The sequence below is a fragment of the Bubalus bubalis genome, chromosome 1 (genome assembly GCF_019923935.1).
Source record: "Bubalus bubalis isolate 160015118507 breed Murrah chromosome 1, NDDB_SH_1, whole genome shotgun sequence".
NCBI classification, from domain to species: domain Eukaryota; kingdom Metazoa; phylum Chordata; class Mammalia; order Artiodactyla; family Bovidae; genus Bubalus; species Bubalus bubalis.
Window position 1 is genome coordinate 90,135,078 of NC_059157.1, and position 14,303 is coordinate 90,149,380.

Here is a 14,303-nt window from a genome sequence, read left to right on the forward strand (position 1 = left end):
GAGTCCAAAATGCAGTACTTGGGTGCAACCTCAAAAAACGACAGAGTGATCTCAGTTCATTTTCAAGGCAAACCATTCAACATTACAGTAATCCAAGTCTATGCCCCAACCACTGATGCTGAAAAAACTAAAGTTGATCAATTTTATGAAGACCTATAACGCCTTCTAGAACTAACACCAAAAAATATGTCCTTTTCATCATAGGGGATTGGAATGCAAAAGTAGGAAGTCAAAAGATAGCTGGAATAACAGACAAGTTTGGCCTTGGAGTACAGAATGATGCAGGGCAAAGGTTAACAGAGTTTTGCCAAGAGAACACATTGATCATAGCAAACACACTCTTCCAACAACACAACTCTACACATGGACATCACCAGTCAGTCAATACTGAAATCAGATTGATTATGTTCTTTTCAGTCAAAGATGGAGAAGCACTATACAGTCAGCAAAAAACAAGACCTGGAGCTGACTGTGGCTCAGATCATGAACTCCTTATATTGCAAAATTCAGACTTAAATTGAAGACAGTAGGGAAATCCACTAGGCCATTCAGATGTGACTAAATCAAATCCCTTATGATTATATGGTGAAAGTGATGAATAGATTCAGGGGGTTAGATCTGGTAGACAGAGTGGCAGAAGAACTATAGACGGAGGTTCATAACATTGTACAGGAAGCAGTGACCAAAACCATCCCAAAGAAAAGGAAATGCAAGAACATAAAATGGTTGTCTGAGGAGGCCTTACAAACAGCTGAGGAAAGAAGAGAAGTAAAAGGCAAGGGAGAAAGAGAGAAATATACCCAACTAAATGCATACTTCCAGAGAACAGCAAGGAGCAATAAGAAGGCCTTCTTAAATGAACAATGCAAAACAATAGAGGAAAACAATAGAATGGGAAAGACTAGAGATTTCTTCAAGCAAATTGGAGCTATTAAGGGAATAGTTCATGCAAGGATATGCATGATGAAGGACAGAAACAGTAAGGACCCAGCAGAAGCAGAAGAGATTAAGAAGAGGAGGCAAGAATACACAGAACTATAGATATGAAAAAAGGCCGTAATGATCTGTATAACCACAATGGTGTGGTCGCTCACCTAGAACCACACATCTTGGAGCATGAAGTTGAGTGGGCCTTAGGAAGCATTACTTCGAACAAAGCTAGTGGAAGTGACAAAATTCCAGCTGAATTATTTCAAATCCTAAAAGATGATGTTCTTAAAGTTCTACACTCAACATGTTAAGAAATTTGGAAAACTCAGCAGTGGCCACAGGTCTGGAAAAGGTCAGTTTTCATTCCAATCCCAAAGAAAGGCAATTCCAAAGGATATTCCAACTACCATACAATTGTGCTCATTTCACATGCTAGCAAAGTAATGCTCAAAATCCTTCAAGCTAGGCTTCAGCAATATGTGAACTAAGAACTTTCAGATGTACAAGCTGTGTTTAGAAAAGGCAGAGGAACCAAAGATCAAATTGCCAACATTCACTGTTTCATGAAGAAAGCAAGGGGGTTCCAGAAAAACATCTACTTCTGTTTCATTAACTATACTAATCCTTTGACTATGTGGAGAAGGACATAAAGTAAGACATGTTCCTGGAAACATTAGTGAAAAGCCAGTAGTTGGGATGAAACTCTAGAATCAGATCACTTACTGGTGAGATATCAGCAAGGATTCCATTGCTGTGGAAAAGGGGCAGGATCTCTGGCCACGCTCTCACATCACAATACTTAGAGTCTCCTCTTTCATGCAACAGGATGAGGTATAAGTGGAAGAGGAAATGGAATATGCAATAGGGCCAGACTTGAACAGTATTAGGAGAAGAGATGGCATATGTTATTTGCCTCAGAAACCTTGAAGAGAATGACAGGCTCAGTTCAGACAACTATAAATTCAGTCCAAGCTATGAAAACTGGAGGGCCTCAACAGCAGTGTTTATAGAGACCTCCATCATTTGCAAGGATCAGAAGATGGTGATAGAAATCAAACCCAAAATTTGACTGAAAACTGCAGAGCTGCAAAGTAGCCTTGATGTGTCTTTTATGCTGAAGTCAGAGCCTTGACCAAGAAGTGGGACTCAGACCTGCAGTGGAGGTATTTGAGTGGATAGATCCCAGAATTTGGACCTCCCCGATTTCTTTCCCTAAACCCTTAAGGTTGGCAGAAGCAGTTGCCTTTTCTTTGTTAGAGTAAAATTGCCTCTCTTTGCCTGAAACCATGAAAGACTCCCCGAGGTGGCTGCTTCACAGAATGATGTTCAGCCTTCTCAGTATTTGCACCACTATACCTCACTGGCTGTACACCAACAGCCTAGGAGAGAAATACACTTTTGTCACCAAGATGAAATACCTTGCCTCCCCCCAAAATTGGAGGACCCAGGTAATATTAACCAACAGGAACCAGGAGAATATGTGTGAGCTTTAGAGTACATGGGTATCAGATAGGGAAAGTTTATTGCCATGGGAACTTATGTGACTCAGAATTTAATGACCTGACAAGGATACCTGGAGCCTGTCTTAGAAGCCACTGGCATGGCTCTTCGAAGCCTGGGCATGATAAAGATAACAAAATAGAACTGCCTTGGCAGAGCACTGCAGAAGGCACCAGAGGGCTCCAAAACTTGAGAATATTAAAGTGGATTTATAAAATAAGACCAGAGAACACATCCATTATCATGTTATCCAAGAGGAGCCAGAGGATACTCTATTCATTAAGATAATAAGAAATGCACTAGTAAGGGAGTGGGTGGTGGGTCTTTGAGAAGTGGTGGCCATCCACTGTAGGCTGGGGTTGATGGTAGGAGATACTGCCTTAGTGCTGGGTCCCTAAAAGCAATGCTAAACTTTAAGAATATGAGAGTGCAGGAATTCCCTGGTGGTCCAGTGGTTAAGAATCCACCTGACAAAGCAGCGGACACGGGTTTGATCCCTGATCTGGGAAGATTCCACATGCTGAGGGTCAGCGAAGCCCATGTGCCACAACTACTGAACCCATGCACCCTGGAGCCTGGGCTCCACAAGAGAGAAGCACGTGTACTGTAACTTATTACTTTCATCCTCCCAGAGAAGCAATGAGAAATCCAAGTTTAAAACTTTTCCCCTCTAATGTGAGATGGGGCCAGATCCTATCCAACACACAGTTTAACTCTCTTGGGATCCAAACAACAAAAAGCCTAGCTGCTGTCTGATATAAAACTGGCACAGTGGGACAAATAGTGTTGAGTAAGACCACATTGAGTAAGTTTTGGATATGTGCTAGATGTCCTATTTTTCCTGCTGTGATCACTACCCTGTCTCTTTTTGCTGTTCTCACGAGCCTTCTCTTCATCAGGGAGAGAAAAGTACTGTTTGCTGCCACAAATGCATAGACCTCATTTCCTTTTCTTTGCTAACATTTTAATTTAATTTAGTTTAGTTTTGTGGTCATCTCTATTGAAAATTGGAATATTCCCTGCCATGTCAATAAACAAAGATGTCTCAGTCATCAGTGATTCCAGGAAGGAGAAGAGTCCCTGTGATCAGCAGCAATCAGGCTGCAGACACTCCCTGTGGAGGGCCCTGAGGAACTCAGAATGTGGAAAACACAGGATACTGGCCCTAGATAGCTGAGATGCATATGAAAGGAATGATTTCAGTGAGCCCAGACTCTTGCATCTTCTCATGTATAGAAAAGTGCTAGATTCCTTAACTTGAGATATTTGATTTTCTTTAATTCACAAAAATACTTTTACCTGCCCTTTGTTGCAAGCTTTTATATAGCCTGACTCCTCCCCCTGCCTCCTCAGAACAGTTCTTTCAGGGTCACTTGTGATGCTGTCTCCCGGGCTTGAAGTCCTAAAAATTCCCACCAAATAAAGCAACTCTCAACTTTTAGGTTGTGACTGTTTTTCAAGTCAACAGTTATGGTGACCATGAGGGGACCAGAGTAGATTTCTCCCCTCCACCTGAGCTGTCTAAAAATCTGGAAGCTTGGTACCAGCAGAGGCCCTTCATGCCCATCTGCCTGCTTAGGGAGTCCAGATGGATTTGAAAGAGCCTCTCCTGGTTCTCAGGTCTCCCGTTTTGGTTGATGATCCTAAGACTTATTTGGTGGGAAGAGGCTATCCTTGAAACTTGGTTTCAAGCAGAGGTACCTGGGTTGTTCACTTTAGAGACTTGAGTGGGTTGTCCTCAGTTGTAGGACTAGGAAGATTTTGCTTAGTTTAGGTGTTGTAGCCACTCGTTCTGGGAAAAAAACTCACTCAGAAGGACAATGCAGATAGTGGAGTGCAGTTTATTACACCAGGGGGCCCAAGGCAGAGTCTCCTCTTAGCCAAGGACCCTGACCAGCATTTGTGAAAATCTTTTATACCCCATGTGTACGTGTCTGAACCCACCACTCTAATTTCCTTGAGACTTACATAAACCAAGAAAAATACAATCTCAATAACCCCGTCATTCACGTGCTATGTGCTCATGTGCTCAAACAGTCAATTAGCCAATAATCAATAAACCCGAGGTTACATTCCGATAGATACAGAAAAATTTATGGCCTGTCTGGAGGAAGAGGTGATTAGTGTATGTTTTCTCTTAGACGATGAGTAACCTAGATATGATGTTCAAGGTTCCCCTGTCTGGAGGGGGTCTTATCCTTCTGTTGTTGTTTTCACAGGCACTAAACACAGAGTTCAGAGTCCATTGGAAAGGTGGCTGAGCACGATCAGCATGAACAGGCCTAAGATGGAGTCCAGGCCCTACGAATTCCTTCTTCATAGGTGCTGAGTGGGTATCCCCAGTGTAAAAAGGCACTGGGAAGATTTTGCTTGAGTAGGTGATCCTCAGTGTGCAAGGCACTGGGAAGCCTCAGTTTGGATTCTGAGTGATTGTTATCCTCAATTTAGAGACTGGGAAGACTTTACTTAGTTAAACACTGACCAAGGTGGGACCAAGTTATTAGGGAGGAAACTGGCTTGTGGTGTTTCCTTGAATTGGTTGCCTTAGTAGAGTTTGTCAAAATAAAACAGAAATCTTATGAGTGATTTTGAGCTCTGAAGAAGGGACTCTACCCTCCTCGCCAGCAACAGCTTCCTCAGGCAACTGAGAAACTTTAAGGAAATTTAAGGTAGAGGCAAGACCCCATGCTGTGAGGCTGTCCCTAAAGGGAAACCCACTCATGTAATTAACAAAGTGCTCAACCATGGACATGCACACTATTTGGCCATTCCATGATCTGAGCACCTGGGGAAGTCTTATACTTCACTGGGAGATCTGAGACATGTAAAGGGGGCTAAAACAACTCTGGAGCAAAACCAGAGAAGTTAAGCTCCGAAGCAGCACACACTGGCCCATCGCGTGATTGTCACTTGCAATTTTACCTTGAAACATTGACTTCAAAATGGGAAATAAAGGTTTCAGAATAAAAGAAAAAGGAACAACAGATTGCCAACACCCAAGCTGGCTTAATATATGTACAAAACCTGTAAGTATTCACTTAATTGGAAATTAAAGGAAATCTCGCCCTAAAAATTGAGGGCTCTTTCATTGCTATGTAGTTAAGTTACATTAAGGTTATGAGCTTGCTTAGTAAAAATATCTTTACAGACTTCAAACAATGGAGTTCTAGGTAGAAACTTACATTTCTCTATATCTTTGAGATGTAAATGTTTTATCTGATCTTCTTGGGTTGTTCTGTGTTTGTGTGTTTTGCTCATTTGCATTTTTGAAAACTTGGCTTTTGCCATACTATTTTTGAGAGTAAACTCTCCAAATTTAGATTGCATCCTCCTCCACTTTCTTAGGGCTTCCCTAGTGGCTTAGATGGTAAAGAATCCACTTGCAATGTGAGATACCTAAGTTCGATACCTGGGTTGGGAAGATCCCCTGGAGAAGGGCATAGCAACCCACTTCAGTATTCTTGGCTGGGGAATCCCCACGGATGGAGGAGGCTGGTGGGCTACAGTCCATGGGGTTGCAAAGAATTGGACGTGACTGAGCGACTAAGCACAGCACAGGACAGGGGGCCCCTTTTGGCCCATATAACCTTATGTAGTGTAGTAGTATCAGTTCAGTTCAGTTCAGTTGCTCAGTCGTGTCTGACTCTTTGCGACCCCATGAACCACAGCACGCCAGGCCTCCCTGTCCATCAATTCCCAGAGTCCACCCAAACCCATGTCCATTGAGTTGGTGATGCCATCCAAATATCCTCTGTCGTCCCCTTTTCCTCCTGCCCTCAATCTTTCCCAGCATCAGGGTCTTTTCAAATGAGTCAGTTCTTTGCATCAGGTGGCCAAAGTATTGGAGTTTCAGCTTCAGCATCAGTCCTTCCGATGAATACTCAGGACTGATTTCCTTGTTTTAATCCCATAAATGTCCATTTTAATTTTCCCATTTTAAGTAACTATCCAAAAGATTTCTTTATTCATTGAGAAAATTCCTTAAAAATTTTCCTTGTTGGAAATAATACCTAGATTTTTCTTACAAACTTTTTCTGTTAACTTTTAATTATTCTAATGTTATTATTAGCATCTGTAAGACCCATTGAGCTGAAGCAAAGACCACAAAGGAAGCTCCTTAAGCCAGTTTTTTTTTTTTTTTTTTTTTTTACTCAGGTTTCTGTCCATGGGATTCTCCAGGTTTCTCTACAGGTTTCCAAGCAACCGGCAATTATTATTGGCTTAAATAAAAGTTAATGCTTACAAACCAAACAATTCTAAGTTCAAACGAAATTAAGTTAATTGAATTTCAGGTTCATGTGAACTGTGAAATTGTCAATATTAAATTAGTACCTGGTAAGCTATGGTTTTTCCAGTAGTCATGTACGGATGTGAGAGTTGCACCATAAAGAACGCTGAGCGCCAAAGAATTGATGCTTTCAAATTGTGGTGCTGGAGAAGACTCTTGAGAGTCCCTTGGACTGCAAGGAGATCAAACCAGTCAATCCTAAAGGAAATCAATCCTGAATATTCATTGGAAGGACTGATGCTGAAGCTGAAGCTCCAATACTGTGGCCACCTGATGTGAGGAACTGACTCATTGAAAAAGACCCTGATGCTGGGAAAGATTGAAGGCAAGAGGAGAAGGGGACGACAGAGGATGAGATAGCTGGATGGCATCACCGACTTGAGGCACATGAGTTTGGGTAAACTCCGGGAGCTGGTGATGGACAGGGAGGCCTGGAGTGCTGTGATTCATGGGGTCGCAAAGAGTCGGACACGACTGAGAGACTGAACTGAACTGAAATAAGATTTTACATCCGTTGCAAATTTGTCAGCAAGGAAAGTAACTTGATGTGAAGAAATTTTTGAGGGAAAAAAGTGAAAATGAATTAAGAGTTTTGGGTGAATGTTTAGATATAATTATGTATTTTAGGAGCTCTCCAGATATTCTACAACTTAAAAAGTTAAAATTGTGCTAGAATAAATTAAGTGACTGCTACAGAAAGTTTTGTGAAAAGTGGATCTTGAGAAAAGAATTTTGTCCTCATTTCAGTACTTTTATTTATACTTCATAATTCCCTTTATTGAAAGCACAAATCTTAGTTTTCTTAAAGTTTGTTACTTTTCTAGTTGACAAATTTGTAACAGATAGAATAAGGTCTTATTTGACCTCTAGTAAACCTATGTACAACAGGAATTTATTTCTTCAGTTGGTAAGTTGTGTCTGACTCTTTGCAACTCCATGAACTACAGCACGCCAGGCTCCCCTGTCCTTTATGATCTCCCTGAGTTTGCTCAAACTCAAGTTCATTGAGTCAGTGATGCTACCTAAAAATGTCACCCTCTGTTGTCACCTTCTCATCTTGCCTTCAATCTTTCCCAACATCAGGGTCTTTTCCAATGAGTCATCTCTTCGCATCAGGTGGCCAAAGTATTGGAGCTTCAGCTTTGGCATCAGTTCTTCCAATGAATATTCAGGGTTCATTTCCTTTAGGATTGACTGGTTTGATCTCCTTGCTGTCCAAAGGACTCTCAAGAGTCTTCTCCAGCACCACAATTTGAAAATATCAATTCTTTGGTGCTCAGCCTTCTTTAATGGTCCAGCTGCCACATATAGACATAACTACTGGAAAAACAATAGCTTTGACTATATAAATCTTTGTCAGCAAAATGATGTTTCTTCTTTTTTTCTTTTTAATACACTGTCTAGGTTTGTCATAGCTTTCCTTCCAAAGAACAAGTATCTTTTAATTTCACAGCTGTGGTTACCATCCACAATGATTTTGGAGCCCAGGAAAATAAAATCTGCCCTGCTTCTACTTTCCCCCTTCTATTTGCCATGAGGTGATGGGACTGGATGCCATGCTCTTAGTTTTTTCAATGTTGAATTGTAAGCCAGCCTTTTCACTCTCCTCTTTCACTCTCATCAAGAGGCTCTTTAGTTCTTCTTCACGTTCTGTCTTCACACAGCTATACAGTAGGATCTTGTTGTTTATCTATTTTATATATTGTACTTTGTATCTACTAATCCCAGATTCCTAATTTAACCCTCCCTTCCCTTTTCCTTTGGTCGCTAAGTTTGTTTTTTATTTCTCTGAGACTGTTTCTGTTTTGTAAATAAGTTCATTTGTGTCACATTTTGGATTGTACATATAAGTAATATCATATGGTACTTGCCTCTCTCTTTCTGATTTATTTCATTTAGTATGATAATCTCTAGGTCTACCCATGTTGCTGCAAGTGGCATTATTTCATTTTTTATGGCCGAGTAGTATTCCATTGTATATGTAGACCATATCTGCTTTATGCATTCATTCGTTGAGGGACATTTAAGCTGTTTCTGTGTCTGAGCTATTGTAAATAGTGCTGCTGTGAACAATGGGAAGCATATATCTGTTCAAATTATAGTTATCCCTGTATATTACCCAGGACTGGGATTGCAGGATTATGTAGTAATTCTGCTTTAATTTTTCAAGGAACCGCCGTACCATTCTCCACAGTGGCTGCACCAACTTAAATTCCCATCAACAATATAGGAGAGTTCCCTTTTCTCCACATCCTCTCCAGCCTTTGTTATTTCTAGACTTTTTAATAATGGACATTCTGATCAGTATGAGGTGGTACTTCACTGTGTTTTTGATTGGTATTTCTCTAATAATTAATGATGTTGAGCATGCTTTCCTGTGCCTATTGGCCATCTGTATGTCTTCTTTGGAAAATGTCTATTTAGTCTCAGGGACAGAAAGCTTTTGAATCTCCAGCGGAACAGCCATGTTTGTGGAAGTCCAGTTCAGGATTTCGTCAGATGGAAGGAATTACTCTTCTCTCCAAGTGATACCAGCATGGAGTGATGCTTCACAGGGACACTGAGCTTTCCGGCACTCTACCCAGGATTGATGGTGCCCAAGAGCATTTATTTACACTGTAGTTTCCATGCAGGTTGCTCAAAAAACAGAAGAGAAATTATTTATCTTCAGGGCCAGCTTCATGTTTGTGCAACTTGTATAGTTGTATAGTGTCCAGTTTTAGATGGGAGAGCCTCAGTCTTATTTTAATGCTCTATTGTAACTGTTGTCAACATCCCAACAATTTATAAACAAGGGACCCACATTTTCATTTTGTTCTTGGCCATACAAATCTTGAAGCTGGTTCTGCTTCTATGCATCCAAGGTCATGCAAGATTGAGATAACAAGAATGAGAAAAAAAAAAACAAAATCAAGAACCTCCATTGTCACCTTCCTCCAAGTTTATGTATCCAGATAAGCACCTAATGAAACTGCTACCCATTCCTTGATCTCTGTTGTTGTTGTTCAGTCACTGAGTTGTGTCTGACTCTTTGTGACCCCGTGGACTATAGCATGCCAGGCCTCCCTGTCCCTCACTATTTCCCATAGTTTGCCCAAGTTCATGTCCATTGAGTTGGTGATGCCATCCAATCATCTCATTCTTTGCTTCCCTCTTTGCCTCTTGTCCTCAATCTTTCCCAGCATCAGAATCTTTTCCAGTGAGTCGGCTCTTTGCATCAGGTGGGCAAAGTATTGGAGCTTGACACTTCAGCATCAGTCCTTCCAATGAGAATTCAGGGTTGATCTCCTTTGGAATTAACTGGTTTGATCTCCTTGCTGTCCAAGGGACTCTCAAGAGTCTTCTCCAGGACCACAATTCAAAAGCATTAATTCTTTAGCCCTCAGCCTTCTTTATGGTCCAACTCTCACATCTGTACATGAGTACTGGAAATACCATAGATTTGACTACACAGACCTTTATCAGCAAAGTAATGTCTTTGCTTTTTAATATGCTGTCTATGTTTGTCATAGCTTTTCTTCCAAGGAGCAACCGTCTTCTAATTTCATGGCTGCAGTCATCATCCACAGTGATTTTGAAGCCCAAGAAAAGAAAATCTGTCATTACTTCCACTTTTTCCTTCCCTTGATCTTAACTGATAACATATTTAACCTCCTTTAAGATTTTCAGAGGTCTCTTTCCCCTTTTAGAACCATCTCCATACTGATTCAGAAACTCTAGTTAATAGAATGATTTAGGTCTTGGCAACATCCTTTGAAAAGATGAAATTTTTTACATCTACTTGGTTTACTTTGTGTTATGGTCTTTATCTAGCACAACCTCAATTTCATGGGTGCATTTTACACACAGTTCAGTATGTCTTATTTTTTAAGCAAGAACTAAGAAATATTCTTATTGGCTGGTGGGTCCAAATACTGAAACCAGCCCCAGTGATTGTGAATATTCTTTCCTGAGTTTTCTTAATCTTCATAGGCTGTGCACAGGTGAAGAGTGCACCCTGTAGCTTTTATCTGTTCCCCTTGGGTGGGAATAGGTGTGGGTGGGTTGGCTTGGTGGACTGGCCCAGGAGAGAGAAGCAGAGTCATGGGTAGGCCTTATCCCCGAGGAAGCCTCCAATTTTACTGTGCTTACGTATTGGCTGCCTAAGCAGGATGACTGAGCAGTTTCATAGAAATGGTTAGCCAGGAGGCAGACTTGGTGAGAGTGGGCATAAAGGCTGTAAGTCCTTCTCAGGACCTGGAGAAGCACCTGCTGACAGTGGCTGGGGAGTGCTTCCCTGATTGCCAAGGACAGTGTCTTCTGCTAAGCAGAGAGTGTGCATAGTGGAGTGACACTCAGTCTTGATTGTCTGATGACATTAATTACAGGGTGTTATGGGCCAGGTTTCTGTAGGTTGGGTGGAGGTGGAGGCCACTGGCAATGTGTGCCATGCCCAGGGAGAAATGTGTGAGTGGGAGGAAGAAAAAGGATTTCTCTGGAGCTGTTCCAAGGCTGATGCTGGTGAAAGATGCTTGTCTCTCTCAAGCAATAAAGCAGCATCTGCCAGGATTGTCAGCTACTAAGAAGCACGTCTCCATACTCACGAGCCATGGGGAATGCGGGCAAAGGTAAGAGTATGGTAAATTTTAGTACTGTGTTTTCCTACTCATTGGGTTTGGTGTGCACCTGGATGTGTATATGTGTATAAAACTGACTGAAAGTTGTCAGGTTGCAGTCTATTGATTTGTTTTTATTCTGTTGGCAAATTTTCAGCATTAACTAAGACATGAAGGCTTTGTTTTAACTGCTTATTCCTTAACTCTTCTGCCTCAAATCTAAGGTGTTACTCAGACCATGGTTAATGAATGATTAGATGGAGAACTGGTTTGAAATGGTCAAAAGTAGTTCATCATTTCTAGAGTAGTCTTTAGTGTGAAAGAGCAAGAACGTTTCATTTACACTGACCTAGTTGACTCTTCTGTGTATGTTTGACATTGTGCAAATAACTTAATCTTTCTGAACTTGCAGAGTGGTATGGATTTAATGAAGTAATGCCTGCAAAGAGCCTAGTGCAGCAGCTGTCTCCGGGTAGAAACTCAGCAATGGTTACCTCTAGTTTATCAACTCTTTCTCTAGCTCCACTTCCCTAACACTGGAGTCATGTCCTGCCATTCTCAACTCCCTTAATGGCGTTTCCACAGCCGACTTATTGTAGGTTGTGGCTGATTAAGACAAAGCTAAGACTAGCCTAATTTAATGATTCTATGGACATTTCATTTCATGTTAGAATCTAGCATTGTAGTTAGGCAGAGTAAATGTGGGAAGGAATGTGTCTCAAATGCTGAATTCTACTTCACTTGGTGTGGAGCATTTTTTCCTTCTGAGATCTTTCAGGATGTGGCAACTAAAGCATAGGTTCTGCTATCCACTCTTTCCATTCATCCATCATCCATCCATCCATTCACCCATTTATTTACCCATCCAGCTATCCACTCTTCCATCTATCCATTCATCCATTTATCAATCCAACATTTGTGTACTGAATCAGTGTATGCCAAGCACAGTTCTATGAGCCAGAGATTAAGCAATAAAGAAAACAGGAAAAAAAATCCTGCATTCCTGAAGCATTTATTCTAGTGAGCCATGGTGCAATCAACAAAATAAATCAGCAAAGTCTGTAGTGTGTTAGATGGGGCACTGTTATGGGGAAAGTAAAGCAAGAAAAGAGGTTGGGGTTTGAGGCACTCTGCAGTTTTTTCATAGGGTGATCAGGGAAGGCCTCCCTGAGAAAGTTTTTGAGCAAAGGCTGAAAGGAGAAAAGGGGAAGAACATTTCAAGCTGGAGAAGTGGCAAGTGCAAAGGCTGGAAGGTGGAGGCAAGCTGGTTGTGCAAGGAGAAACGGAAGCCGGTGTGGCTGGTGGAGGAGAGGACGAGAGAAGGCTGGAGGAGTGACAAGGGCTAAATCACTTGGGGCTATGGAGGTTCTTGTGAAACCTTGAGCACAACCGACACTTCAGTAGAGTAACACTGGCTCCTATGTTGAGAACAATGTGAAGGGCAGAGGTGGAAGCAGAGTCTACTTCAACCATTGTAATAACACAGACCTGTATAAAAGTGGTTACAGGGAAGGGGTGAAGAGTAGACAGCCCCAGGGAATATTTTGGAGATAGAGCCAACAGGATTTTCTAGTGGGTTAGATGTGAGTAGTGAGAGAAAGAGAGGAGTTAAGGATGACTCTAAATTTTAGGGAGAGGGCAACTTACAAGAAGGATGACGTTGTCATTGAGTGGGAAAAACTGGAGCAGATTTCATCTGGGATGTTAGATCTGTCTTGGATGGTTTGGGATTTCAGATGTAAGTCAGACACCTGAGTGGAGATACTGAGTGGGAAGCTGGATTTGGGAGTCGAGAGTTAAGCAGTGAAGCCTGGGCTCAAGATAGAAATCTACGAGTGGTGGACACGTGATGTAGTATTTACAGCTGTGAAGCAGAATGAGATACCCCAGTACTGAGGGCAGGTAGAAAAGAGTTCTAAAAACAGCCAGAGGACTTGCTAATTTTAAGGACCTGTGAGATAAAAGAAAGCAGAAAAGGAGGAGGAACCAGAGAGGAGTAAAAACAGGGGCAAAATATTTTCCAGCAGAAGGCCCTGATCCACTCTGTGAATTTCTGCTAGTGGCTCAAGTAAGATGAGGACAGAATTGGCTGTTGAATGCAGCAAGCTGGGATTTCAGTGACCTTGACAAGAGAGCTAGAATCAGGTAGGTCCAGTAAAGAAGGGACAGGTTGGAGTAGGGAGAGATGAAGTTAGTGACCATTAAATTGCTACCAGTCTTCCTCACTCCCAATCCAGAGGAACCAAGCCCTTCACCTTCCCATTTTTCTGATTCATCTTTATCTTATTTTGCCAATTCCATTAATCGTTGTAAGCAACCTTCAATTCTTTTGGAATGGGCTGCCAAGCCAGCAGAATGGGATGTTCCTCCAAACAGGGAGCGTCTGTTGGGGTGCAGAGCTTATTGTTTCTTCCCTTCACATCTGGTGGTAGAAATGTGACTACCTGCCTGATCCCGAGGTTGCAGGGGTGGGGGACAGGCACAGTTCCACAGCATGTGGAATCTTTCTTTTTTTTAAAATATAAATTTATTTATTTTAATTGGAGGCTAATTAGTTTACAATAGTCTAGACCAGGGATCGAACCTGTGTCTCTGCATTGGCAGAGACAATTGGTGTCTTCGGTGGATTCTTTACCAATGAGCCACCAGAGAAGCCCTTTTGCCTACTTTTAAATTGGCTGTTTGTTTTGTTTTCCTTTCTTTTTTATTGAGTTAAAACCGACAGATTACATTGTGTTAGCTTTAGGTGTATGCTGCTGCTGCTGCTAAGTCGCTTCAGTCGTGTCCGACTCTGTGAGACCCCAGAGACGGCAGCCCACCAGGCTCCCCCATCCCTGGGATTCTCCAGGCAAGAACCCTGGAGTGTGTTGCCATTTCCTTCTCCAATGCATGAAAGTGAAAAGTGAAAGTGAAGTTGCTCAGTCGTTCCCGACTCTTAGCCACGCCATGGACTGCAGCCTACCAGACTCCTCTGTCCATGGATTTTCCAG

General features: G+C 41.8%; 1 protein-coding gene across 1 annotated transcript in view; it reads left to right on the forward strand.

Moving 5' to 3' along the window:
• The first annotated feature begins 11,177 nt into the window (after positions 1–11,177).
• Positions 11,178–14,303, forward strand: part of LOC102398268 (transmembrane protein 45A) — a 73,676-nt gene continuing 70,550 nt past the window's right edge. Inside the window, exon 1 of the mRNA XM_006058742.4 lies at positions 11,178–11,325. Within this exon, the coding sequence (XP_006058804.3) occupies positions 11,307–11,325 (19 nt within the window). The 5' untranslated portion in view covers positions 11,178–11,306. The remainder of the gene's footprint in view (positions 11,326–14,303) is intronic.